We start from the raw sequence: 27351 nt of genomic DNA on the forward strand, positions 1-27351 counted from the left end.
CGTCTATAGTCACATACAGGACGCACAATATGTGGCGGGCGGAGAGCAGATACAGTGCAGAGAGCACGGCAGTCCCGCTCCATCCACACCTAGTACAGGCCGCGGCCTGGGCCTGCCGGCTGCAGCGTTAGAATCCCGGCCACTCCACCACGCGAGCCCGCTGCTTCTCCGGCCTAGCCTGAGGCTGCCGGTATACAGCTACTACCCGCGGCGGCAGGGCCCGGTGCCGGGGGAGGGGGCAGGGAGGAGCGGGCCGCTACTTACCGTCAGTGACGGCTCCCATGTCGGCGAGTAGTGAGGTCAGACTCCCACAATGCAGCAGCCGGGGAACAGCATGGAGGCCGCGTTCACCGCCCCGCCGCCCCGCAGCGCCCTATAGGCTCCCCCGCCCCCAACCTCTGGAGCACAGGCGGCCCCGACCCCCAGGTGAGTGCCGGACAACCGGGAGTCCAGAGCGGGGGCCCCGGGGCCACACAGGTCCGCACCCTGCTAGTGTCGTGTCTGTGTCCTCCATACACCGAGAGCAGGACGGCGGCAGCCATAGTGTGACCTGTGTGTACAGGGGCAGAGGCGGCAGCGTCTGTGTAAGGAATATACAGTGTGTGTATCTGTGTATATACTGTGTATACAGTGTGTGTATCTGTGTATATAGTGTGTGTATCTATGTATACAGTGTGTGTATCTGTGTATATACTGTGTATACAGTGTGTGTGTATATAGTGTGTGTGTATCTGTGTATATAGTGTGTATACAGTGTGTGTATCTGTGTATATAGTGTGTATACAGTGTGTGTATATACTGTGTATACAGTGTGTGTATCTGTGTATATACTGTGTATCTATGTATACAGTGTGTATCTATGTATATAGTGTGTATCTATGTATATTGTGTGTGTATCTCTGTATATACTGTGTATACAAAGTGTGTATCTATGTATACAGTGTGTATCTATGTATATAGTGTGTATCTCTGTATATACTGTGTATCTATGTTTATAGTGTGTGTATAGTGTGTTTCTATGTATATAGTGTGTGTATACAGTGTGTATCTATGTTTATACTGTGTATCTATGTTTATACTGTGTGTATACAGTGTGTGTATGTATATAGTGTGTATCTGTTTATACTGTGTGTGTATACAGTGTGTGTATCTATGTATATAGTGTGTGTATACAGTGTGTGTATCTATGTATATAGTGTGTGTATACAGTGTGTGTATCTATGTATATAGTGTGTGTATACAGTGTGTGTATCTATGTATATAGTGTGTGTATACAGTGTGTGTGTATCTATGTATATAGTGTGTGTATACAGTGTGTGTATCTATGTATATAGTGTGTGTATACAGTGTGTGTATCTATGTATATAGTGTGTGTATACAGTGTGTGTATCTATGTATATAGTGTGTGTATACAGTGTGTGTATCTATGTATATAGTGTGTGTATACAGTGTGTGTATCTATGTATATAGTGTGTGTATACAGTGTGTGTATCTATGTATATAGTGTGTGTATACAGTGTGTGTATCTATGTATATAGTGTGTGTATACAGTGTGTGTATCTATGTATATAGTGTGTGTATACAGTGTGTGTATCTATGTATATAGTGTGTGTATACAGTGTGTGTATCTATGTATATAGTGTGTGTATACAGTGTGTGTATCTATGTATATAGTGTGTGTATACAGTGTGTGTATCTATGTATATAGTGTGTGTATACAGTGTGTGTATCTATGTATATAGTGTGTGTATACAGTGTGTGTATCTATGTATATAGTGTGTGTATACAGTGTGTGTATCTATGTATATAGTGTGTGTATACAGTGTGTGTATCTATGTATATAGTGTGTGTATACAGTGTGTGTATCTATGTATATAGTGTGTGTATACAGTGTGTGTATCTATGTATATAGTGTGTGTATACAGTGTGTGTATCTATGTATATAGTGTGTGTATACAGTGTGTGTATCTATGTATATAGTGTGTGTATACAGTGTGTGTATCTATGTATATAGTGTGTGTATACAGTGTGTGTATCTATGTATATAGTGTGTGTATACAGTGTGTGTATCTATGTATATAGTGTGTGTATACAGTGTGTGTATCTATGTATATAGTGTGTGTATACAGTGTGTGTATCTATGTATATAGTGTGTGTATACAGTGTGTGTATCTATGTATATAGTGTGTGTATACAGTGTGTGTATCTATGTATATAGTGTGTGTATACAGTGTGTGTATCTATGTATATAGTGTGTGTATACAGTGTGTGTATCTATGTATATAGTGTGTGTATACAGTGTGTGTATCTATGTATATAGTGTGTGTATACAGTGTGTGTATCTATGTATATAGTGTGTGTATACAGTGTGTGTATCTATGTATATAGTGTGTGTATACAGTGTGTGTATCTATGTATATAGTGTGTGTATACAGTGTGTGTATCTATGTATATAGTGTGTGTATACAGTGTGTGTATCTATGTATATAGTGTGTGTATACAGTGTGTGTATCTATGTATATAGTGTGTGTATACAGTGTGTGTATCTATGTATATAGTGTGTGTATACAGTGTGTGTATCTATGTATATAGTGTGTGTATACAGTGTGTGTATCTATGTATATAGTGTGTGTATACAGTGTGTGTATCTATGTATATAGTGTGTGTATACAGTGTGTGTATCTATGTATATAGTGTGTGTATACAGTGTGTGTATCTATGTATATAGTGTGTGTATACAGTGTGTGTATCTATGTATATAGTGTGTGTATACAGTGTGTGTATCTATGTATATAGTGTGTGTATACAGTGTGTGTATCTATGTATATAGTGTGTGTATACAGTGTGTGTATCTATGTATATAGTGTGTGTATACAGTGTGTGTATCTATGTATATAGTGTGTGTATACAGTGTGTGTATCTATGTATATAGTGTGTGTATACAGTGTGTGTATCTATGTATATAGTGTGTGTATACAGTGTGTGTATCTATGTATATAGTGTGTGTATACAGTGTGTGTATCTATGTATATAGTGTGTGTATACAGTGTGTGTATCTATGTATATAGTGTGTGTATACAGTGTGTGTATCTATGTATATAGTGTGTGTATCCAGTGTGTGTATCTATGTATATAGTGTGTGTATCCAGTGTGTGTATCTATGTATATAGTGTGTGTATCCAGTGTGTGTATCTATGTATATAGTGTGTGTATCCAGTGTGTGTATCTATGTATATAGTGTGTGTATCCAGTGTGTGTATCTATGTATATAGTGTGTGTATCCAGTGTGTGTATCTATGTATATAGTGTGTGTATCCAGTGTGTGTATCTATGTATATAGTGTGTGTATCCAGTGTGTGTATCTATGTATATAGTGTGTGTATCCAGTGTGTGTATCTATGTATATAGTGTGTGTATCCAGTGTGTGTATCTATGTATATAGTGTGTGTATCCAGTGTGTGTATCTATGTATATAGTGTGTGTATCCAGTGTGTGTATCTATGTATATAGTGTGTGTATCCAGTGTGTGTATCTATGTATATAGTGTGTGTATCCAGTGTGTGTATCTATGTATATAGTGTGTGTATCCAGTGTGTGTATCTATGTATATAGTGTGTGTATCCAGTGTGTGTATCTATGTATATAGTGTGTGTATCCAGTGTGTGTATCTATGTATATAGTGTGTGTATCCAGTGTGTGTATCTATGTATATAGTGTGTGTATCCAGTGTGTGTATCTATGTATATAGTGTGTGTATCCAGTGTGTGTATCTATGTATATAGTGTGTGTATCCAGTGTGTGTATCTATGTATATAGTGTGTGTATCCAGTGTGTGTATCTATGTATATAGTGTGTGTATCCAGTGTGTGTATCTATGTATATAGTGTGTGTATCCAGTGTGTGTATCTATGTATATAGTGTGTGTATCCAGTGTGTGTATCTATGTATATAGTGTGTGTATCCAGTGTGTGTATCTATGTATATAGTGTGTGTATCCAGTGTGTGTATCTATGTATATAGTGTGTGTATCCAGTGTGTGTATCTATGTATATAGTGTGTGTATCCAGTGTGTGTATCTATGTATATAGTGTGTGTATCCAGTGTGTGTATCTATGTATATAGTGTGTGTATCCAGTGTGTGTATCTATGTATATAGTGTGTGTATCCAGTGTGTGTATCTATGTATATAGTGTGTGTATCCAGTGTGTGTATCTATGTATATAGTGTGTGTATCCAGTGTGTGTATCTATGTATATAGTGTGTGTATCCAGTGTGTGTATCTATGTATATAGTGTGTGTATCCAGTGTGTGTATCTATGTATATAGTGTGTGTATCCAGTGTGTGTATCTATGTATATAGTGTGTGTATCCAGTGTGTGTATCTATGTATATAGTGTGTGTATCCAGTGTGTGTATCTATGTATATAGTGTGTGTATCCAGTGTGTGTATCTATGTATATAGTGTGTGTATCCAGTGTGTGTATCTATGTATATAGTGTGTGTATCCAGTGTGTGTATCTATGTATATAGTGTGTGTATCCAGTGTGTGTATCTATGTATATAGTGTGTGTATCCAGTGTGTGTATCTATGTATATAGTGTGTGTATCCAGTGTGTGTATCTATGTATATAGTGTGTGTATCCAGTGTGTGTATCTATGTATATAGTGTGTGTATCCAGTGTGTGTATCTATGTATATAGTGTGTGTATCCAGTGTGTGTATCTATGTATATAGTGTGTGTATCCAGTGTGTGTATCTATGTATATAGTGTGTGTATCCAGTGTGTGTATCTATGTATATAGTGTGTGTATCCAGTGTGTGTATCTATGTATATAGTGTGTGTATCCAGTGTGTGTATCTATGTATATAGTGTGTGTATCCAGTGTGTGTATCTATGTATATAGTGTGTGTATCCAGTGTGTGTATCTATGTATATAGTGTGTGTATCCAGTGTGTGTATCTATGTATATAGTGTGTGTATCCAGTGTGTGTATCTATGTATATAGTGTGTGTATCCAGTGTGTGTATCTATGTATATAGTGTGTGTATCCAGTGTGTGTATCTATGTATATAGTGTGTGTATCCAGTGTGTGTATCTATGTATATAGTGTGTGTATCCAGTGTGTGTATCTATGTATATAGTGTGTGTATCCAGTGTGTGTATCTATGTATATAGTGTGTGTATCCAGTGTGTGTATCTATGTATATAGTGTGTGTATCCAGTGTGTGTATCTATGTATATAGTGTGTGTATCCAGTGTGTGTATCTATGTATATAGTGTGTGTATCCAGTGTGTGTATCTATGTATATAGTGTGTGTATCCAGTGTGTGTATCTATGTATATAGTGTGTGTATCCAGTGTGTGTATCTATGTATATAGTGTGTGTATCCAGTGTGTGTATCTATGTATATAGTGTGTGTATCCAGTGTGTGTATCTATGTATATAGTGTGTGTATCCAGTGTGTGTATCTATGTATATAGTGTGTGTATCCAGTGTGTGTATCTATGTATATAGTGTGTGTATCCAGTGTGTGTATCTATGTATATAGTGTGTGTATCCAGTGTGTGTATCTATGTATATAGTGTGTGTATCCAGTGTGTGTATCTATGTATATAGTGTGTGTATCCAGTGTGTGTATCTATGTATATAGTGTGTGTATCCAGTGTGTGTATCTATGTATATAGTGTGTGTATCCAGTGTGTGTATCTATGTATATAGTGTGTGTATCCAGTGTGTGTATCTATGTATATAGTGTGTGTATCCAGTGTGTGTATCTATGTATATAGTGTGTGTATCCAGTGTGTGTATCTATGTATATAGTGTGTGTATCCAGTGTGTGTATCTATGTATATAGTGTGTGTATCCAGTGTGTGTATCTATGTATATAGTGTGTGTATCCAGTGTGTGTATCTATGTATATAGTGTGTGTATCCAGTGTGTGTATCTATGTATATAGTGTGTGTATCCAGTGTGTGTATCTATGTATATAGTGTGTGTATCCAGTGTGTGTATCTATGTATATAGTGTGTGTATCCAGTGTGTGTATCTATGTATATAGTGTGTGTATCCAGTGTGTGTATCTATGTATATAGTGTGTGTATCCAGTGTGTGTATCTATGTATATAGTGTGTGTATCCAGTGTGTGTATCTATGTATATAGTGTGTGTATCCAGTGTGTGTATCTATGTATATAGTGTGTGTATCCAGTGTGTGTATCTATGTATATAGTGTGTGTATCCAGTGTGTGTATCTATGTATATAGTGTGTGTATACAGTGTGTGTATCTATGTATATAGTGTGTGTATACAGTGTGTGTATCTATGTATATAGTGTGTGTATCCAGTGTGTGTATCTATGTATATAGTGTGTGTATACAGTGTGTGTATCTATGTATATAGTGTGTGTATACAGTGTGTGTATCTATGTATATAGTGTGTGTATACAGTGTGTGTATCTATGTATATAGTGTGTGTATACAGTGTGTGTATCTATGTATATAGTGTGTGTATACAGTGTGTGTATCTATGTATATAGTGTGTGTATACAGTGTGTGTATCTATGTATATAGTGTGTGTATACAGTGTGTGTATCTATGTATATAGTGTGTGTATACAGTGTGTGTATCTATGTATATAGTGTGTGTATACAGTGTGTGTATCTATGTATATAGTGTGTGTATACAGTGTGTGTATCTATGTATATAGTGTGTGTATACAGTGTGTGTATCTATGTATATAGTCTGTGTATACAGTGTGTGTATCTATGTATATAGTCTGTGTATACAGTGTGTGTATCTATGTATATAGTCTGTGTATACAGTGTGTGTATCTATGTATATAGTGTGTATCTATGTATATAGTGTGTGTATACAGTGTGTGTATCTGTGTATACAGTGTGTATATAGTGTGTATCTATGTATATAGTGTGTGTATACAGTGTGTGTATCTATGTATATAGTCTGTGTATACAGTGTGTGTATCTATGTATATAGTCTGTGTATACAGTGTGTGTATCTATGTATATAGTCTGTGTATACAGTGTGTGTATCTATGTATATAGTGTGTATCTATGTATATAGTGTGTGTATACAGTGTGTGTATCTGTGTATACAGTGTGTATATAGTGTGTATCTATGTATATAGTGTGTGTATCTGTATATAGTGTGTGTTTCTATCTTGTGTGTATCTGTATATAGTGTGTGTTTCTATCTATGTATATAGTCTGTGTATACAGTGTGTATATCTCTGTATATAGTGTGTGTCTCTCTGTATATTGTGTGTATCTATGTATATAGTGTGTGTATACAGTGTGTGTATCTATGTATATAGTGTGTGTATACAGTGTGTGTATCTATGTATATAGTGTGTGTATACAGTGTGTGTATCTATGTATATAGTGTGTGTATACAGTGTGTGTATCTATGTATATAGTGTGTGTATACAGTGTGTGTATCTATGTATATAGTGTGTGTATACAGTGTGTGTATCTATGTATATAGTCTGTGTATACAGTGTGTGTATCTATGTATATAGTCTGTGTATACAGTGTGTGTATCTATGTATATAGTGTGTATCTATGTATATAGTGTGTGTATACAGTGTGTGTATCTGTGTATACAGTGTGTATATAGTGTGTATCTATGTATATAGTGTGTGTATCTGTATATAGTGTGTGTTTCTATCTATGTATATAGTCTGTGTATACAGTGTGTATATCTCTGTATATAGTGTGTGTCTCTCTGTATATTGTGTGTATCTATGTATATAGTGTGTGTATCTATATATTTTGTGTATCTATGTATATAGTGTGTGTATCTATATTTTGTGTATCTATGTATATAGTGTGTATCTCTGTAAATAGTGTGTGTATACAGTGTGTGTTTCTATGTATAAAGTGTGTGTATATAGTGTGTGTTTCTATGTATATAGTGTGTATATACAGTGTGTTTCTATGTATATAGTGTGTATCTATGTATATAGTGTGTGTATATAGTTGTGTGTGTGTGTGTGTGTATACAATGTGTGTTTCTATGTATACAGTGTGTGTATCTATGTATATAGTGTGTGTATGTATATAGTGTGTGTGTGTGTGTATAGCTATGTATATAGTGTTTATATCTATACAGTGTGTGTGTGTGTACAAGGTGTGTGTGTGTGTGTATATAATATATATTACAGTGTGTGTATCTATGTATACAGTGTGTGTATCTATGTATACAGTGTGTGTATCTATGTATATAGTGTGTGTATGTATATAGTGTGTGTGTGTGTGTGTGTGTGTGTGTGTATAGCTATGTATATAGTGTTTATATCTATACAGTGTGTGTGTGTGTACAAGGTGTGTGTGTGTGTGTGTATATAATATATATTACAGTGTGTGTATCTATGTATATAGTGTGTGTACAGGGTGAGTATATACTGTACAGGGTGTATCTCTATGTACAGGAAATATATATATATCTTTGTACCGTGTTAGCCAGTAGATCTCTATGTATATAGTGTGTCTGTATATCTATGTGTATAGTACAGTGTGTATCCATGTGTATATACAGTGTACAAGGTGTGTGTGTGTGTGTGTATATATTGTGTATCTCTATGGTATACAGTGTGTGTAGAGGGTCTATATACAGTGTGTATCGTTGTATATAGTGTATGTATGTATGTATATAGTGTGTGTGTATTTCTATGTACGGTATATAGTGTGTATCTACAGTTGTGCACAAAAGTTTACATACCCCTGCAGAATTTTTGCTTTCTTGTCCTTTTTTCAGAGAATGTGAATGATAACACCAACCTTTTTCTCCACTCATGGTTAGTGGTTGGGTGAAGCCATTTACTGTCACACTACTGTGTTTTCTCTTTATAAATTATTATGACAACCCAAAACATCCAAATGACCCTGATCAAAAGTTCACATACCCTGGTGATTTTGGCCTGATAACCTGCACAGAAGTTGACACAAATGGGTGTGAATGGCTACTAAGGGTATGTGCACACGTCAGGATTTCTTGCAGAAATTTCCTGAAGAAAACCGGAAATTTTCTGCAAGAAATCCGCATTTTTTTTTTTTTTTTTGCGTTTTTTTCCCCGTTTTTTTTTTAGCATTTTGCAAGCGTAATTAGCTTGCAGAATGCTAAAGTTTTCCAAGCGATCTGTAGCATCGCTTGGAAAACTGACTGACAGGTTGGTCACACTTGTCAAACATACTGTTTGACAAGTGTGACCAACTTTTTACTATAGATGCTGCTTATGCAGCATCAACAGTAAAAGATAGAATGTGTAAAAATAATAAAAAAAATAAAAAAAAAGGTTATACTCACCTGCAGACAGCCGATCTCAGCGGCGTCCATTCCTATAGATGCTGTGTGTGTGCAGGACCTTCCATTGCGTTGCGGCTTGTGATTGGTCGCGTGAGCGGTCACGCGACCAATCACAAGACCGCGACGTCATCGCAGGTCCTTCACACAGACCATCTAAAGGAACGGAAGCGGCAGCATGCCTCCGGGGCCATCGAAGGTGAGTATATCACTATTTTTTATTTTAATTCTTTTTTTTTTTTTTTTAACAATTATATGGTGCCCAGTCCGTGGAGGAGAGTCTCCTCTCCTCCACCCTGGGTACCAACCACACATGATCTGCTTACTTCCCGCATGGTGTGCACAGCCCCGTGCGGGAAATAAGCAGATCAATGCATTCCTAGGTGTGCGGAACCCCGCAATTCCACAAATTTAATGAACATGTTGCTTTTTTTTCCGCGATGCGATTTTTTTCACGGAAAAAAATGCAACATTTGCACAAAAAAATGCGGAATACCCTGTAAATAATAGGAGGCATTTGTTAGCGTTTTTTTCGCGTTTTGTTCACGTTTTTACCACGTTTTTATAGCGAAAAATCCTGAACGTGTGCACATGGCCTAAAGGTAACATCTTCACCTGTGACCTGTTAGCTTGTAATCAGTGTGTGTACATAAAAGCTGAGTGAGGCCCCATTCACACTAGCAGTATTTGGTCAGTATTTTACCTCCGTATTTGTAAGCGAAGACCAGGAGTGGAACAATCAGAGGAAAAGTATAATAGAAGCACGTCACCACCTCTGTATTTATCACCCACTCCCGGTTTTGGCTTATAAATACTGATGTGAAATACTGACCAAATACTCAATGTGTGAACGTGGCCTAAGTTTCTGGGACCCAGACAGACTCTTGCATCTTTCATCCAGCCACTGACGTTTCTGGATTGTGAGTCATGGGGAAAGCAAAAGAATAATCACCGGATCTACGGGAAAAGTTAGTTGAACTGTATAAAACAGGAAAGGGATGCTAAAAGATATCCAACGAATTGATAATGCCAGTCAGCAGGGTTCAAACTGTGATTAACAAATGGAAAATCAGGGGCTCTGTAACATCAAAACCACGGTCAGGTAGAGCAACAAAAATGTCGTCCACAACTGCCAGGAAAATAGTTCTGGATCCAAAGAAAAACCCACAATATCACCTGAAATACTGGACTCTCTGAAAACTAGCGGTGTGGCTGTTTAAGCACAATAACGAGGCACTTGAAGAAAAATGGGCTGCATGGTTGAGTTGCCAGTAGAAAGCCATTACTGCTCAAATGCCACAAAGTATCTCACCTACAATACGCAATACAGCACAGAGACAAGCCTCAAAACTTCTGGAACAAGGTAATTTGGAATGATGAGACCAAAATTGAACTTTTTGGCCACAACCATAAACGTTACATTTGGAGAGAGGTCAACAAGGCCTATGATGAAAGGAACACCATTCCTACTGTAAAGCACGGAGGTGGATCGCTGATGTTTTGAGGATGCGTGAACTACAAAGGCACAGGAAACTTGGTCAAAGTTGAAGGAAAGATGAATGCAGCACGTTATCAGCAAATACTGGAGGCAAATTTGCACTCATCAGCCCGGAGGCTGCGCATGGGACGTACTTGCACGTTCCAACATGATAACGATCCAAAACACAAGGCCAAGTCAGCCTGTCATTGGCTACAGCAGAACGAAGTGAAGGTTCTGGAGTGGCCAGCTCAGTCTCCTGACCTAAAATCAAGCTTTTAAGTCATATGTAGATTAGCCTGTAAGTGCATTATGGGCGTGTCGTTGTACTTGAGACTAACGCAGCCATGTTCTGTATGATTACTGTAATACTTGGGTTTTCTGTCTCTTATCAGAGTGTCATTCTCTTTCTTTTCCGCTCTGCAGGGTCAGACTTCAGAGACCAGAACTGGAGAATTAGAAAAATTATCCAAAATTTATAATCGATCACTGACCGCACCAACTTGCCATAGGAATGCATCCTTGAATGGTAGGTAAAAGCGAGATTTTGGCCCAAATATGCCCTTTTTTTGTGAAATGCTAACTCTAGGCCTTCACCTGTCGCGTGGTGGTGGGCTTCACACTTGCACCATAGTCAGTGTCCCACCCATATTGCAGTTTGCATAGCACTATGTAGTGAATCGTGGTAACAACATTGTACACGGGAATGACCTGATCGCCGAGTGCCCCCCTGGCATGACTTAAAGGGAACCTGGCACATCCCGAAAAAGTTACTTTCATGCAGATATGGGGATAATATGCAGGTACGTAAAGTTAGAATCATTTTAGGCTGCCTTACTGGATCAGCAGCTGCAGGGAGAAAATGAAATGTTATCCTCCCTGCAGCCGCTGGCTTCTAGTCATTGGGGCGGTGCAGGGATCGGATACAGTAAATGCTCGCTATACTGTGATATTTTATTTATTTTTTTAACGCTTTCCAGGTGCAATCTGCCTGAAAAAGACATCGTCTGCACCTACCCATAGGCAGCCTTACAGGTAATACTATTTACCTGCAGGATAAACCCTGACTCGGCAGGAAAATAGAGCATTTGGACATGACACGTTCATTTAAGTAAAATATATATTTGTCCCCAAAAGGTGAACAAAAAGGGATTTATCGTCTTAAAGGGGTTTTGAGGACTTGGATAATGATAGGTCATTGGTATCGGATTGCTAAGGGTCCGAGACCCAGTAACTCGGCGGTGTACCTCGGCGGAGCAGCACAACTCTGTACGTTGTGTAGTGGCCATTCCTGGGTGCTGCAGTCCACATCACGTTCACTTTAATAGGCCCTGAGCTGCAGTACCTAGAACGGCCAGTACCCGGCGGGTGGAGCTGTACTGGACGGCCCATTTTATTTCCTTGGTGATATATCATAGTCGGGTATCGAGCATCACGATGTGCCACACATGACAGCAGTGATGCATTTCTTTCTTTCATTGTCGTTTTGTGTGTGTAACTGTACAGCCATTGTGCTGCTGTTGTCCGGATGACACCCGCAACTTTTCAGAGAGATACAGAACAAAACACCTTTGTAATGCCCAGGCCGTTCTCCAGCAGAGCAGTCTAACCTGCCAACCTGAGAGCGCAGACTGTCTCCAGTTATACAGGTAAAAAATTCACATCCAGAAAGGAGGAGCACAGCTTCAGGGCGGATACCAGAAAGATCACTTTGCACCCAGCCAGATGTGCCACATTCCTATTCACATGTCTTTTCCTACAGGAGCATGCGTGGTGTATAAGTCTCCTTACACCCATATGCCAGGCCTGGCTTGTCACGCTCCACAAGGAGAAGTATTACCCCTTAGATTCCTGTTCACACACTGCAAGTCATGGATAACTTCTTTTTTTTTTTTTTTTAACTGAACCAAATTTTTAGTACGTCCAAATTCATTCTTTTCTTCTTTTTTTTTGTTTGTTTTTTTTTATTTGTCGTTTTTGTTTTTACGTCGTGTATAGGTTTTGGTTTTTTTTGTTTTTTTTTTATATATTAGTGACTTAAAAATTATGAACTTTATAAATAAAATAAACACTCTGGTGTTTGTGTCGCTATTTTCCAAGATCCGTAACTTCAGTATTTTATAGTACATAAGAAAATTTTAAAGCTCACAGGAGCACCAAGATGGTGGCGACTAGGGGTCGTCAGCAGGACTGTGGCTGCCATAGACTCCTCGCGATTGCGTTTTGGTGCCCAAACGGACACCCCGGCTGCACCGAACCTCTTACTTGCCACTTTCATAGATTGTCAATGGTTCTCGGTAAAATCATTAAATTTGCCAGAGGTGAGACCTGGCGGGACTCTGCTTCAGCGCTGACACTTTCCGCCAGAGTCAGAAACAGACGTCACCAACCACCGGTGATCGGACTGCTGTGGCCGCTGACTGGCTCCGTATATAGGTCATATACATCTGTATAGTAATAGTACATCATGGGGCGGGATGGGATTATCCAGCACATAGGGGGGAGTCCAACACCTGGCTTCCCTACTGATCAACCCGCCCCTGGCCACCGAAAATGCATAGAGTTGTGCTGTTGAACCTGACATGTACCACCGGAGTATTGTGCGACCCTCTTTCCCGGGAATACCGATGGTCAGACTATCAAAGGATCGTGCAATTATCACCATTCCTGGGGTGGGTAACAAAAGTAGAGACCACATTATAGGAAAGACTATTAGTTACAGCCCTCGTTAGCCTTATTAGAGTTCTGCAGACCCTTCGTCCTGGTCTTGGAGACCACTTTAAACCGGAGTGATCAGAAAGGTTATAATGAAAGGCTAGGTCCAGTTGACCACACCACACAATTTAAGAAGGAGGTAGAGGCAATCAAAGGAATCGTGACCGTGTCAGAATTCTTAAATTGCGTTGCAGGCCTTTTTCTCATTGAGGTTGTTCCATAAAATGGCTTTTTTGAGTCTTCGTCCGGCTCTGATTAATAATTTGCACTATATGTTCCCCCACGACAAGTGCATCTCAGCATGGACAGGGCAGCAATTGGCCCATTAAGCCGTAGGAATACAATTAAGGCTAGATTTGGATGCTAACAGTTATTTTCCTTTAGCAAATATGAAATGCATTATTATAGTAATAATATATCACAAAATACTTCTATTTTTTTCGCTGCTCAATGATTTCGGCAAAAGTTATTTCAAATTTGTTAAAAATTTACTAGAAGTTTTTCTTCGGGAACAATTCCCTCCTGCCTTGTAATTGGAAACTGCACCATTAAAGAATCCAAACATTTCAATAATTGATTGTTTTTTCCTTTTTTTTTATTCTATGTTTATTTTTAAGGAGCAATAAAGGATCCTGTAAAACTAGTTGGAGAAAAAGTAAAACATAAAACAACTTCAGTAACAAACTTTGTCAAAATGTAGAAAGTCGTTAACCACTTTGGATTTCCCCTTTTTCTTTTTCTTAACTTTTTTCAGAAGACATCATTTTAAAAAAAACATTTTTTATCATTCCACCGCCGTACAAAGGAAAAAAATTAAGTGGGTTAAAATAGGGGGGGGGGGGGAAATGCAATCACACCATTATTTCCAGGTCACCACCTGACAGCACCATGGAGGACGTCCTTCTTATCCATAGTGGGACAGGAAGCCACGAGACGAGCATTTAAAAGGACCCTCCCCCTACCACCTGTCAGTATTTTCCCATCCCACTGTGGATAGGAACGGCGAGAGATGTCTCCGACAGGCTCCGCACAGAGGGTATGGATCGGGGACTCGGCCCTTTTTTCCCTTCCCACCTCTGGACCTCCGTAGGCTGAAACTCGACAGAGGGTCCCTCAGCTTACCCAGTGTAGCTCTGCTCCTGGGATACAGGTCACTTCCTCCTGGAGGGGGCTCTCGACCGATGACGTTGCCTTGGGTGTTCCCTGAACCGGCGCCGTCTCTGTGAGGCATAATGTCTTCATCACGCGGTGTCGGAGTGAAGATTAGCATGGGGCATCGCTACAATACCGAGTGCTGCGATCCGGCAATTACACTTCGAGTTGCGGTCTGCGGCGGGCCGGGCAGCGTCTACTCCTCAGTGCTGGATAGAGGAGGAGTGTTTCCCGGGTAGGTCGGTGAGCGCGGCAAGATCGCTCCAACGCAGAAGACAGCATATAAGGTAATGGGGGGTTAGGGCACAGCGCCTTGTGTCAGACCTGTCAAAATGGAGGACACCGCTAGTCTTGAGTCAGAAAGCTAGGGGCATGTGAGTACCCAGGAAATGGGGTTTTACCTAATCTCCATTAAAGTACAGATACTTAAAATAGTGACACCTCTGTTTTATAGGGGACCCCTACTTCTGCTGACAAAAAGGAAGTTAAGAAGTCGGGAAAGTATAGGAAGTGTCCTATTTGCACCATAAGGCTAAATGACTCGTGGCAAAAACCCCTATGTGAAGCATGCACCAGCCGAATTGTGGGAGAAGAATAAGCTTCTCTTATGACAAATATGAGGGCTAGTATCAGAGACGAGGTGCAAGCGTCCGTTTCTGGTCTTGTTTGTCCTCAACCCATGCAGTCTGAAGGCCAATCCAGGAAAAGAGTGAGGGATTCGGTCTCCTCTTCTGAAGGGGCTTTGTCCGAGTCCGATCTGGAGGATGATGAGTATAGAAATCCTCCAGAAAGAGGGAAGAGATACTTATTCTCTTCTGTGGACACAGACTAGCTACTGGGGGCAGTAAGACGCACCATGCAGATTGAGGAACCCCCAACAACTTGCTCAGTTCAGGATGAGATGTTTGGTGGGCTACATACTCAGACCTCAAAAGTCTTTCCTGTGAACCCCCATATTCGTTCAATGATTTTGGAGGAATGGATAGAGGCAGAAAAGAGACTGACTATCCCCAAAGACTTTAGGCTTCGTCTACCGTTTGACCCGGAGGAGGTCAAGGACTGGGAGGACATTCCCAAAATAGACATTCCTTTGGCTAGAGTATCCAAAAGAATCGCCATTCCCTTTGAAGACTCCTCTAATCTAAAGGAGCCTATGGATCAGAAGGTGGATGGGCTCTTAAAGGGAACCTGTCACCTGAATTTTGCGGGACCGGTTTTGGGTCATATGGGCGGGGTTTTTGGGTGTTTGATTCACTCTTTCCTTACCTGCTGGCTGCATGCTGGCCGCAATATTGGATTGAAGTTCATTCTCTGTCCTCCGGAGTACATGCCTGCGCAAGGCAATATTGCGCCTTGCGCAGGCGTGTACTCCGGAGGACAGAGAATGAACTTCAGTCCAATATTGCGGCCAGCATGCAGCCAGCGGGTAAGGAAAGGGTGAATCAAACACCCAAAAACCCCGCCCATATGACCCAAAACCGGTCCCGCCAAATTCAGGTGACAGGTTCCCTTTAAAAAGAGCCTGGGAAAGTTCGGCAGCTGTTATACGCGCAAATTTAGCAGCAACATCAGTGGGGAGGTCTATTCATTTATGAGTAGATGATCTAGCGGATCAATTATCAGCCAAAACCCCTAGAGAAACTATACTAAAATCCCTACCCTTCTAAAACTGGCAACCGATTTCCTAGCAGACGCATCGGTGGAATTGGTGAGATTCACGGCTAGTAATAAAACTGGTCTGGGGATATGCATTCCACAAATAAACTTTGTGCTATCCCTTTCTCAGGGGGAAGGGTGTTTGGGCCGGTTCTTGATTATATTTTAGAGTAGGGCTCTGATGAAAAGAAAGGGTTTCTGTAAGAGAAACGCAAACAATTTCAGCCATTTCGTAGACCCCGTTATAGTCAAAGAATAGACTACAGACAGGGGGAAAGGGAAACAGGGAAGATGGAGCTATCCCAAGGGGGGGATACTAGAGCCAGAGTTAAAGAGACCACCTTCTCGGGTTCAGGTTCGGGGTATCACAGAAAATGACGCCACGAGAGTAGGGGGGCGCCTAACCAGGTTCCTGGGGGGTTGGCAACAAATTACCACAAGCCCTTGGGTCCTGCAGCTGATCTCCCAGGGGTACAAAATAGAATTAACCTCATTACCACCAGAAAGATTCCTGATATCCAGTTCCCATCTTGTTTCGACCTCTCCCATGTGGGTAGACATTCAGGACCTCCTAGAGGTAGCTGCAATTACTCCGGTACCTCTCCACGAATTAGGAAAGGGTTTCTATTCAAGTCTGTTTTCTATAGCAAAACCCTCCGGAGAATCAAGAACAATTATAAACCTCAGACATCTAAACACATGGGTAAAATACAAGAGGTTCAAAATGGAATCTATAAGGTCCACGATTCCCCTCTTAGGGAAAGGGGTGGTAATGTGTACTCTACACCTAAAGAGTGCATATTACCACGTCCCTATTTACCCAGGCCACCAGAAATACCTCCAGTTTGCAGTGGAAAATTCTGCCTTCTTTTTCCACTGCAATCAGTTTCGCTGCCTACCTTTTGGCCTAGCCTCAGCCCCCAGAATTTTCACGAAACTTATGGTAGAGGTGGTAGCCTATGTGAGAAATCAGGACATCACGGTTGTCCCTTACCTGGACGACTTTCTAGTAGTAGCAGATTCCGTAGATCAGCTCAGGATCGACTGTCAGTGTTTAATCTCCACACTGCAGAGTTTGGGGTGGATCATAAATTGGTCAAAATCCGACCTAGTACCCAAATAGAGAATAAAATTTCTAGGAGTCATGCTAGACTCGAGTGTAAGAATGTCCTTTCTACCAGAGGAAAAATTGTCCGGCATAGTGAACAAAATCCGTCAGTTTACAAAAAACGGGTCTCCATCAGGTATGCCATGAAGATCTTGGGGCTGATGACGGCCTGCATCCCTTGTGTGAACTGGAGCCAGTTTCATTCTCGGCAACTTCAACAGGCAACCCTTGCATCCTGGGATAGAAGACAGTGTTCATTGGACAAAGAGATGTGCTTATTCCCTTGGGTCAAAACTTCCTTGCATTGGTGGACAGTTCCCAGGAATCTTCGAAAGGGGGTTGTTTGGATTCATTCTCCTGAAGTCGTAGTCACCACAGACGCAAGTCAGCAAGGCTGGGGAGGACATGTCCAGGAAACATATTACCAGGGACAATGGAGTACTGTCAGACCACACAACAGCAGTAGCCTTCCTTCGTCATCAAGGTGGTCCGAGACACTTAGCTCTACAACAGCTGGCAGATCGAATCCTCAGATGGGCAGAGAAGACAGTACTCTCAATCTCGGCGGTACACCTGGGAGGGGCCAGAAGCCAAGTTTCAGAATTCTTAAGCAGGAAAAGAGTAATATCAACAGAATGGGAATTAAACAACGAGGTATTCAGAGACTTATGCCAGCTTTGGGGAAGACCAGATGTAGACCTTTCCGCAGTGAGACAGAATACAAAGGTCAGAACCTTTTACTCACTGAACCCTCTAGAGCACTGTTTCTCAACTACTGTCCTCAAAACCCACCAACAGGTCAAGTTTTCAGGATCTCTTAGTATTGCACAGGTGATAATTTCATCATCTGCTCCAGCATTAACTCCATCACCTATGGAAATCCTGAAAACATGGCCTGTTGGTGGGTCTTGAGGACTGGAGTTGAGAAACACTGCTCTAGAGGGCCCAGCCGGGATCGATACCCTTTCACAGTCATGGAGCAGCGGCCTGAGGACAAAGCCAAGGTCATTCTTGTAGTGCCTTTCTGGCCAAAGAGGAGTTGGTTCCCCTTACTAAAGATGTCAGACGAAGAACCCTTTTTTTTTTCTTCCCCGAAGAAGAGACCTCCGTCAAGGGCCTATTCTGCACCAGAGCCCAGAAACCCTCTGGTTATCAGCCTGGATCCTGAACACCAGGTCCTAAGATCAAAGGGTCTGTCGGATGAAGTTATTTCTACACTACAAGCTAGTAGGAAGCCAGTAACTTCTTCAATTTATAATAACATTTGGAAAAAATTCTGTAGCTATTGTGGAGAGGCGACAGTTAATACTGACCACCCTGATATTCCGAAAATCCTTGACTTCTTAGGGTATGTTTCCACGTTCAGGAAACGCTGCGTTTTTGACGCACCGTTGAGCAGCATGCATAAAAAACGCAGCGTCCAGATGTTACAGCATAGTGGAGGGGATTTCATGAAATCCTGTCTCCACTATGCAGTAAAAGACGAATGCGGCACACCCGAGAAAACTCACATGCAGCGCGTCTTTTAAGAACGCAGCATGTCCTTACATTGCAGAAAAAACGCAGGTGACCTGCCAGTGACCTCAGGTGCAGATTTGGTCAGGATTTTACCTGCATAAAATCCTGACCAAATCCTGAAGCAATCCTGAACGTGGACACATACCCTTACAATCTGGCTTTAGAGCAGGTCTTAGGCCCGGTACCTTAAGGGTACAGGTGGTGGCCCTTAGTGTTTTCTTTGACTCTACCAGAGTTCAGAGATCGATCTTATGATCACTGCTATGTAGCAGAGCTGATCGAGTTGTGCCAGCTTCTAGCCTCCCATGGAGGCTATTGAAGCATGGCAAAAGTAAAAAAAAAAAAAAGTGAAAAAAAAATAAAAAAATATAAAAGTTTAAATCACCCCCCTTTCGCCCCAATCAAAATAAATCAATAAAAAAAAAATCAAACCTACACATATTTGGTATCGCTGCGTTCAGAATCGCAAATGCAATAACGGGCGCTCAAAAGAACATATCTGCACCAAAATGGTATCATTAAAAACGCCAGCTCGGCACGCAAAAAATAAGCCCTCAACTGACCCCAGATCATGAAAAATGGAGACTCTACGAGTATCGGAAAATGGTGCAATATATATATTTTTTTTTTTTTAAGCAAAGTTTGGAATTTTTTTTCACCACTTAGATAAAGTATAACCTAGTCATGTTAGGTGTCTATGAACTCGTACTGACCTGGAGAATCATAATCGCAGGTCAGTTTTAGCATTTAGTGAACCTAGCAAAAAAGCCAAACAAAAAACAAGTGTGGGACTGCACTTTTTTTGCAATTTCACCGCACTTGGAATTTTTTTCCCATTTTCTAGTACACGACATGGTAAAACCAATGGTGTAGTTCAAAAGTACAACTCGTCCCGCAAAAAATAAGCCCTCACATGGCCAAATTGACGGAAAAATAAAAAAGTTATGTCTCTGGGAAGGAGAGGAGCGAAAAACGAACACGGAAAAATGGAAAATCCCAAGGTCATGAAGGGCTTAATAGTTAAAAATGTTGAACTTTTTGTTTCTGAGACCCATAACATTTTATTTTTGCGTTGAAGGAATGAAGTGAGGTCTTGGGGGGTTTTTTTTGTATTTTTTTCGCATACTAAGCGGTACATTTTTTTTGTGTACTATGTTTTATTGATTTCTTTATTATATTTCTTTGGGGGAGTACGGTAGTTCTGTATGTGGCGGTACTAAATTTTTTTTTTTATTGATCTTTATTTTTTATTTTGAGGAAAAGTTGGTGATTCAAATGCGTCATATAATATATGTGTGTGTGTGTATTTATACAGTGGGTACAGAAAGTATTCAGACCCCTTTACATTTTTCATTCTTTGTTTCATTGCAGCCATTTGGTAAATTCAAAAAAGTTCATTTTTTCTCATTAATGTACGCTCTTCACCCCATCTTGACTGAAAAAAAAGCAGAAATGTAGAAATTTTTGCTAATTTGATAAAAAACAAAAACTGAAATATCACATGGTCATAAGTATTCAGACCCTTTGCTCAGACACTCATATTTAGGTCACATGCTGTCCATTTCCTTGTGATCCTCCATGAGAAGGTTCTACTCCTTCTTCATTGGAGTCCAGCTGTGTTTAATTAAACTGATAGGACTTGATTTGGAAAGGCGCACACCTGTCTATATAGGACCTCACAGCTCACAGTGCATGTCAGACCAAATGAGAATCATGAGGCCATAGGAACTGGCCAAGGAGCTCAGAGACAGAATTGTGGCAAGGCACAGATCTGGCCAAGGGTACAACAGAATTTCTGCAGTACTCAAGGTTCCTAAGAGCACAGTGGCCTCCATAATCCTTAAATGGAATAAGTTTGGGACCACCAGACGTCTTCCTAGACCTTCAAATAAATAAGGCAGCACACTGCGGCGCTAAAACATGCAAACATGAAACATGAAAATTGAACTGCATTACTGCACTAGAAATATGAAAAAATGAGCGCGTTTAGCGCATAAGTTGGCCAATTTATGTGTACCTGGTAGCCACTTTACGGCATCTCTCGTATACCAGGTCCTAGACTTTCCTTTCCTCACTGAGAATAAACGTCTCCATCTGAATGGGTACCTGTGAAACCTCTTCTTAGACTAAATTTCTCTCTCTCTGTGGAGGGGTAATGGACCTGTTGCGATTAAAACACCTGCGGCTAAGAGGCGGAGTGCTCAGTCAGAAGGCTAATGAATACAAATTTAAAAAAACTGACCCTCACATCCAAACATAGACTGTGTGAACAGGTGCTGAACCCAGAGTCACCAACTCGTATACAGTCAAATAAATAAGGCAGCACACTGCGGCGCTAAAACATGCAAACATGAAAATTGAACTGCACTAGAAATATGAAAAAATTAGAGCGTTTAGCGCATAAGTTGGCCAATTTATGTGTACCTGGTAGCCACATTAAGACATCTCTCGTATACCAGGACCTAGACTTTCCTTTCCTCGCTGAGAATAAACGCTCTCATTTTTTCATATTTCTAGTGCAGTAATGCAGTTCAATTTTCATGTTTGCATGTTTTAGCGCCGCAGTGTGCTGCCTTATTTATTTGACTGTATACGAGTTGGTGACTCTAGGTTCAGCACCTGTTCACAGTTAGTCTATGTTTGGATGTGACGGTCAGTTTTTTGAAATTTGTCTTCTTAGACCTGAGCCAAAGTGAGCTATCATGGGAGAAGAGCCCTAAGATCCCTGTGGCTGAGCTCCAGAGATGCAGTAGGGAGATGGGAGAAAGTTCCACAAAGTCAACTATCACTGCAGCCCTCCACCAGTCGGGCCTTTATGGCAGAGTGGCCAGAGGGTAGCCTCTCCTCAGTGCAAGACAAGTGAAAGCCCGCATAAAGTTTGCTAAAAAAAACACATGGAGGACTCCAGGACTATGAGAAATAAGATTCTCTGGTCTGATGAGATGAAAACAGACCTACTTGGTGATAATTCTAAGTGGTATGTGTGGAGAAAACCAGGCACTTCTCATCACCTGCCCAATACAATCCCAACCGTGAAACATGGTGGTGGCAGCATCATGCTATGGGTGTGTTTTTCAGCTGCAGGGACAGGATGACTGGTCATTGAAGGAAACATGAATGCGGCCAAGTACAGAGATATCCTGGATGAAAACCTCTTCCAGAGTGCTCTGGACCTCAGACTTGGCCGAAGGTTCACCTTCCAACAAGACAATGACCCCAAGCACCCAGCTAAAATAACAAAGGAGTGGCTTCAGAACAACTCTGTGACCATTCCTGACCGGCCCAGCCAGAGCCTTGACCTAAACCCAATTGAGCATCTCTGGAGAGACCTGAAAATGGCGTCCACCAACGTTCACCATCCAACGGAACTGGAGAGGATCTGCAACGAAGAATGGCCGAGGATCCCCAAATCCAGGGGTGAAAAACTTGTTGCATCATTCCCAAGAAGACTCATGGCTGTACGAGCTCAAAAGGTGCTTCTCCTCAATACTGAGCAAAGGGTCTGAAGACTTATGACCATGTGAGATTTCAGTTTTTCTTTTTTAATAAATTTGCAAAAAATTCTACATTTCTGTTTTTATTCAGTCAAGATGGGGTGCAGAGTGTACATTACTCATAAAAAATGGACTGTTTTGAATTTACCAAATGGTTGCAATTAATCAGAGTAAAAAATTTCAAGAGGTCAGAATACTTTCCGTACCCACTGTGTGTGTGTATATATATATATATTAAAAATCTATTATTTTTATTATAAGGATATATTAAAAGGTATATTATAAATATATATAATCTACTTTTATGATATACTGATATTACGGTATACTTTTTAATATAGCATATTAATAAAAATGTATCCATAAATTATTGTAAATATTATATATTATAATATACTTTTTATTATATCATTATAATAAAAATATAAACATATATTTTTATATTTATAATATAACTGTAGATTTTTATATAGAAAATTGCATCCTGCTATTGCTTGGGCTTCACAAGAGTACAAAGCTGGCATCAATATTGACCGTATCGGGGTGGCAGTGGGCGCCCAGATCGATGCCACATCGGGATTGTGGCACTTAAATTCTTAGCAGAATACCCCTCGTCATCCAGTACAATATTAGAACAGCGGGAATATTAATGTATCAATATCTAGGTGTTATTTGGCACGTGTGATGTGACTTTAGGAGACCACCTCGTACAACCGTCATGTATAATCGGGGTAGAGTACATCATTGTGTTGTAATGATGTTGCCTGGCAACCGGGGATTTGCATAAAAACGAGATTAATTCAGTTTAAAATCCGTCCTATCATGTGCAGCATTGTATATCCGGAGACCGCGCGCTGATAGACCCTGTTATCTAAGCGAACCGGGAAGCGACGGCTGCTGCAAATCTGTCACCAGCTAATATTACGTGGACTCTATGTAAATGGCGCGCTCGTTAGTCGCTGCTGATCAGGCTAAATATTATTACTCGGGGACATCAATTTGCATCCGCAGAGCAATGCACAACTTTATGTGTAGCAAAGCCATCTGGAGTGCCCATTACTTTTGTGCTGTTACTTTAATAAATGGCCATTAGGCGTTCAGGATGTGGATTTGTGATTTTGGGATGGGACCACCTATTGATCCCAAGAACAGAGCTCTGGAATGCCCCGTTGGTGTGGAGTTGTTGCCGCACTATTCATTTTTTTTTCATGTATCAAAAAGTTTTTAAAAAAAATCGCTATGATTGCAAATATAGCGCTGTGCCGGGGAGAAAATAAAAAAAAAACCATCGGACCACCGCATAAATGGTAACGAGGACTTAGTACACAACATGATCCAAAAATTGTCCAGCTGAGAGACTGGACGATCCCTTAGTGGATGATGACTTTCTGGAGTTTCCCCTTAACCCCCCGGAGCTTTTTTTGGTTTTCCGTGTTCATTTTTCGCTCCCCTCCTTCCCAGAGCAATAACTTTTTTTATTTTTTTCGTCAATATGGTCATGTGAGGGCTTGTTTTTTTGCGGGACAATTTGTACATTTGAACGACCCCATTGGTTTTACCATGTCGTGTACTAGGAAACGGGGAAAAAATTCCAAGTGTGGTGAAATTGCAAAAAATGTGCAATCCGACACTTGTTTTTTGTTTGGCTTTTTTGCTAGGTTCACTAAATGCTAAAACTGACCTACCATTGTGATTCTCCAGGTCATTACAGGTTCATAGACACCAAACATGTCTAGCTTATTTTTTATCTAAAGCCCCCGTCACACTAAGCGAGGTCGCTAGCGAGATCGCTGCTGAGTCACAAGTTTTGTGACGCAACAGCGACCTCAGTAGCGATCTCGCTATGTGTGACACGTACCAGCGACCCGGCCCCTGCTGTGAGATCGCTGGTCGTGTCGGAATGGCCTGGACCTTTTTTTGGTCGTTGAGGTCCCGCTGACATCGCTGAATCGGTGTGTGTGACACCGATCCAGCGATGTCTTCACTGGTAACCAGGGTAAACATCGGGTTACTAAGCGCAGGGCCGCGCTTAGTAACCCGATGTTTACCCTGGTTACCATCGTAAATGTAAAAAAAAAAAAAACAGTACATACTCACATTCCGGTGTCCGTCAGGTCCCTTGCCGTCTGCTTCCCGCACTGACTGACTGCCGGCCGTAAAGTGAAAGCAGATCACAGCGGTGACGTCACCGCTCTGCTGTTAGGGCCGGAGCTCAGTCATTGCAGGAAGCGGACGCCGGGGGACGCGAAGGTGAGTATGTACTGTTTGTTTTTTTACATTTTACACTGGTAACCAGGGTAAACATTGGGTTACTAAGCGCGGCCCTGCGCTTAGCAACCCGATGTTTACCCTGGTTACCCGGGGACCTCGGCATCGTTGGTCGCTGGAGAGCGGTCTGTGTGACAGCTCCCCAGCGACCACACAGCGACTAAACAGCGACGCTGCAGCGATCAGCATCGTTGTCTGTATCGCTGCAGCGTCGCTAAGTGTGACGGGGCCTTAAGTGGTGAAAAAAAATTCCAAACTTTGCTAAAAAAAATAAATAAATAAATTGTGCAATTGTAGGGTAAGGTGGGGTAAGGTGTCCATGGATGCTCCTTATAATGAAGGGTAAGGTGTCCATGGCTTTCCATGTAATGTAGGTTCAGGAATCTATGGGCTTTCCATGTAATGTAGGGTGAGGTGTCCATGGCCTTCCATGTAATGTAGGTGTGGCGACATCGCATTTAATCTGAATTATCCAGACATATTATTTCATTGGGCCCAGGGACATGAGTTAGAGTTCATGTGGGAATCACTGTTTACTAGTGATGAGCAAGTATACTCGTTACTCGAGATTTCCTGAGCATGCTCAGGTGGTCTCCGAGTATTTTGATGTGCGCGGAGATTTAGTTTATGTAGACGCAGCTGCATGATATGCGACTGCTAGACAGCTTGAATACATGTGGGGATTCCCTAACAAACAGGCATTCCCCACATGTATTCAAGCTGTCTAGCAGTCGCAAATCATGCAGCTTTGGCAACATAAACTAAGGGTATGTGCACATGTCAGGATTTCTTGCAGAATTTTTCCTGACAAAAACTGGACATTTCTGCCGGAAAACCACATGCGCTTTTTTTTCCGCATTTTAAACGCTTTTTTTGTGCGTTTTTTTCCAAATGCATAGAATTGCGGAAAATCTGCAAATGCAATGCGTTTTTTTAGCAGAAAAAAACGCACCATGTGCACAAAACATGCAGAATGCATTCTAAATGATAGGATGCATAATGTATGCATTTTTAATGAGTTTTTATAGAGATTTTAACGTGAAAAAAACGCAAAAAAACCTGAACGTGTGCACATACTTTCAATCTCCAAGCACGCCGAAATACTATGAGACCTCCCGAGCATGCTCGGGAAATCTGGAGTAAAGAGTATACTCTCTCATCACTACTGTTTACCTTTTATTGTCAATGAATTAATGTTCAATGGCTGCCATTTGTGGACTGATTAGCTGTTGTGTCTGTCTTTGTATTGTACTAGTATTGTTCTACTATCTTTGGGAATCAAAGTCACATTGTTTGAATGTTTGTTGATATGTTGATGACCCATTGGTGCTCTGCAACATGAAGGACAATCTATGCATGTTGTTTGCACACTCCTGCAGTGAGGGATGGCCTCCTACCACCTTCCCCCCCAAGCCTGTGGTGGAATACCTAAATCAAAAGTTGTGACCTATAAAAAGGAGGATCTGCCTGTGTTCAGAGAGACTCTACATTACAGTATCCATGGCATGATGGCTCCAACTGAAGAAATACAGAGCTGCTTCATTGATCATCACTGAGCCCTTAAAGACTTTTAGAGAATCCAGTTTGGGACAATCAAGTCACCTGGCCTCATACATCAATGGACTGTCATCTTACTAAGCTTGTCGTTACCTCCTCACTGTGGGGGCCCTCCAAAAGCAGGGAGCCACTGGTGGGGGTACTTGGCCCTGGAAACGGCTCTAATCCTGGTGAGTCAGCAGAAGGGTGAGACTCTGTATTTTGCACCATCTTGGGTATTTCCTGGGACGGTTCTGTATGTTGGTGGTTCAGTAAATTATTTCCACACTGTTTTACCCTCACCCTGTGTTGTGTGAGTAGTGTTATACTTACAGGGAGAGAGACCGGACGTTCAGTGGTATGAGCCCTGGTCCATACACTCTTTCTGAAGACAGCCGGGCCAGAGGACGAGCGCACCCACTAACCCTGTGTATCTACAGTAGGGTGACTAGTCCATGTCTTACCATGCAATGCAATGATGTGTCCATGGCTTTCCATGTAATGTATGGTGAGGTGTCCATGGGCTTTCCATGTAATGCAGGGTGAGGTGTCCATAGGCTTTCCATGTAATGTAGGGTGAGGTGTCCATGGGCTTTCCATGTAATGCAGGGTGAGGTGTCCATAGGCTTTCCATGTAATGTAGGGTGAGGTGTCCATGGGCTTTCCATGTAATGCAGGGTGGGGTGTCCATGGGCTTTCCATGTAATGTAGGGTGAGGTGTCCATGGGCTTTCCATGTAATGTAGGGTGAGGTGTCCATAGGCTTTCCATGTAATGTAGGGTGAGGTGTCCATGGGCTTTCCATGTAATGCAGGGTGGGGTGTCCATGGGCTTTCCATGTAATGCATGGTTAGGTGCCCATGGGCTTTCAATGTAATGCATGGTTAGGTGCCCATGGGCTTTCCATGTAATGTAGGGTGAGGTGTCCATGGGCTTTCAATGTAATGCAGGGTGAGGTGTCCATGGGCTTTCCATGTAATGTGTGGTGAGGTGTCCATGGGCTTTCCATGTAATGTAGGGTGAGGTGTCCATGGGCAATCCATGTAATGTAGGGTGAGGTGTCCATAAGCCTTCCATGTAATGTAGGGTGAGGTGTCCATAAGCATCCCA

General features: G+C 41.3%; 2 protein-coding genes across 5 annotated transcripts in view; one reads left to right on the forward strand and one right to left on the reverse strand.

Moving 5' to 3' along the window:
• Positions 1-27351, reverse strand: part of THOC7 (THO complex subunit 7) — a 50788-nt gene that overhangs the window by 13681 nt on the left and 9756 nt on the right. The window contains exon 1 of one of the 2 annotated variants that reach the window (XM_077275898.1): positions 265-407. The exons of the other annotated variant lie outside the window; for it this stretch is intronic. Within the exon in view, the coding sequence (XP_077132013.1) occupies positions 265-283 (19 nt within the window). The 5' untranslated portion in view covers positions 284-407. Of the gene's footprint in view, positions 1-264; positions 408-27351 lie in introns of those variants that run through there. 2 annotated transcript variants of the gene reach the window in all.
• The window catches only part of ATXN7 (ataxin 7), a 106658-nt gene that overhangs the window by 116 nt on the left and 79191 nt on the right, over positions 1-27351 (forward strand). The window contains exons 1-2 of one of the 3 annotated variants that reach the window (XM_077275892.1): positions 398-426; positions 11222-11324. The gene's annotated coding sequence lies outside the window, so the exon portion shown is untranslated. Of the gene's footprint in view, positions 1-397; positions 427-570; positions 585-11221; positions 11325-27351 lie in introns of those variants that run through there. The other 2 variants (XM_077275894.1, XM_077275895.1) reach the window with 2 other exon arrangements.

The sequence above is a fragment of the Ranitomeya variabilis genome, chromosome 8 (assembly GCF_051348905.1).
Source record: "Ranitomeya variabilis isolate aRanVar5 chromosome 8, aRanVar5.hap1, whole genome shotgun sequence".
NCBI lineage: Eukaryota > Metazoa > Chordata > Amphibia > Anura > Dendrobatidae > Ranitomeya > Ranitomeya variabilis.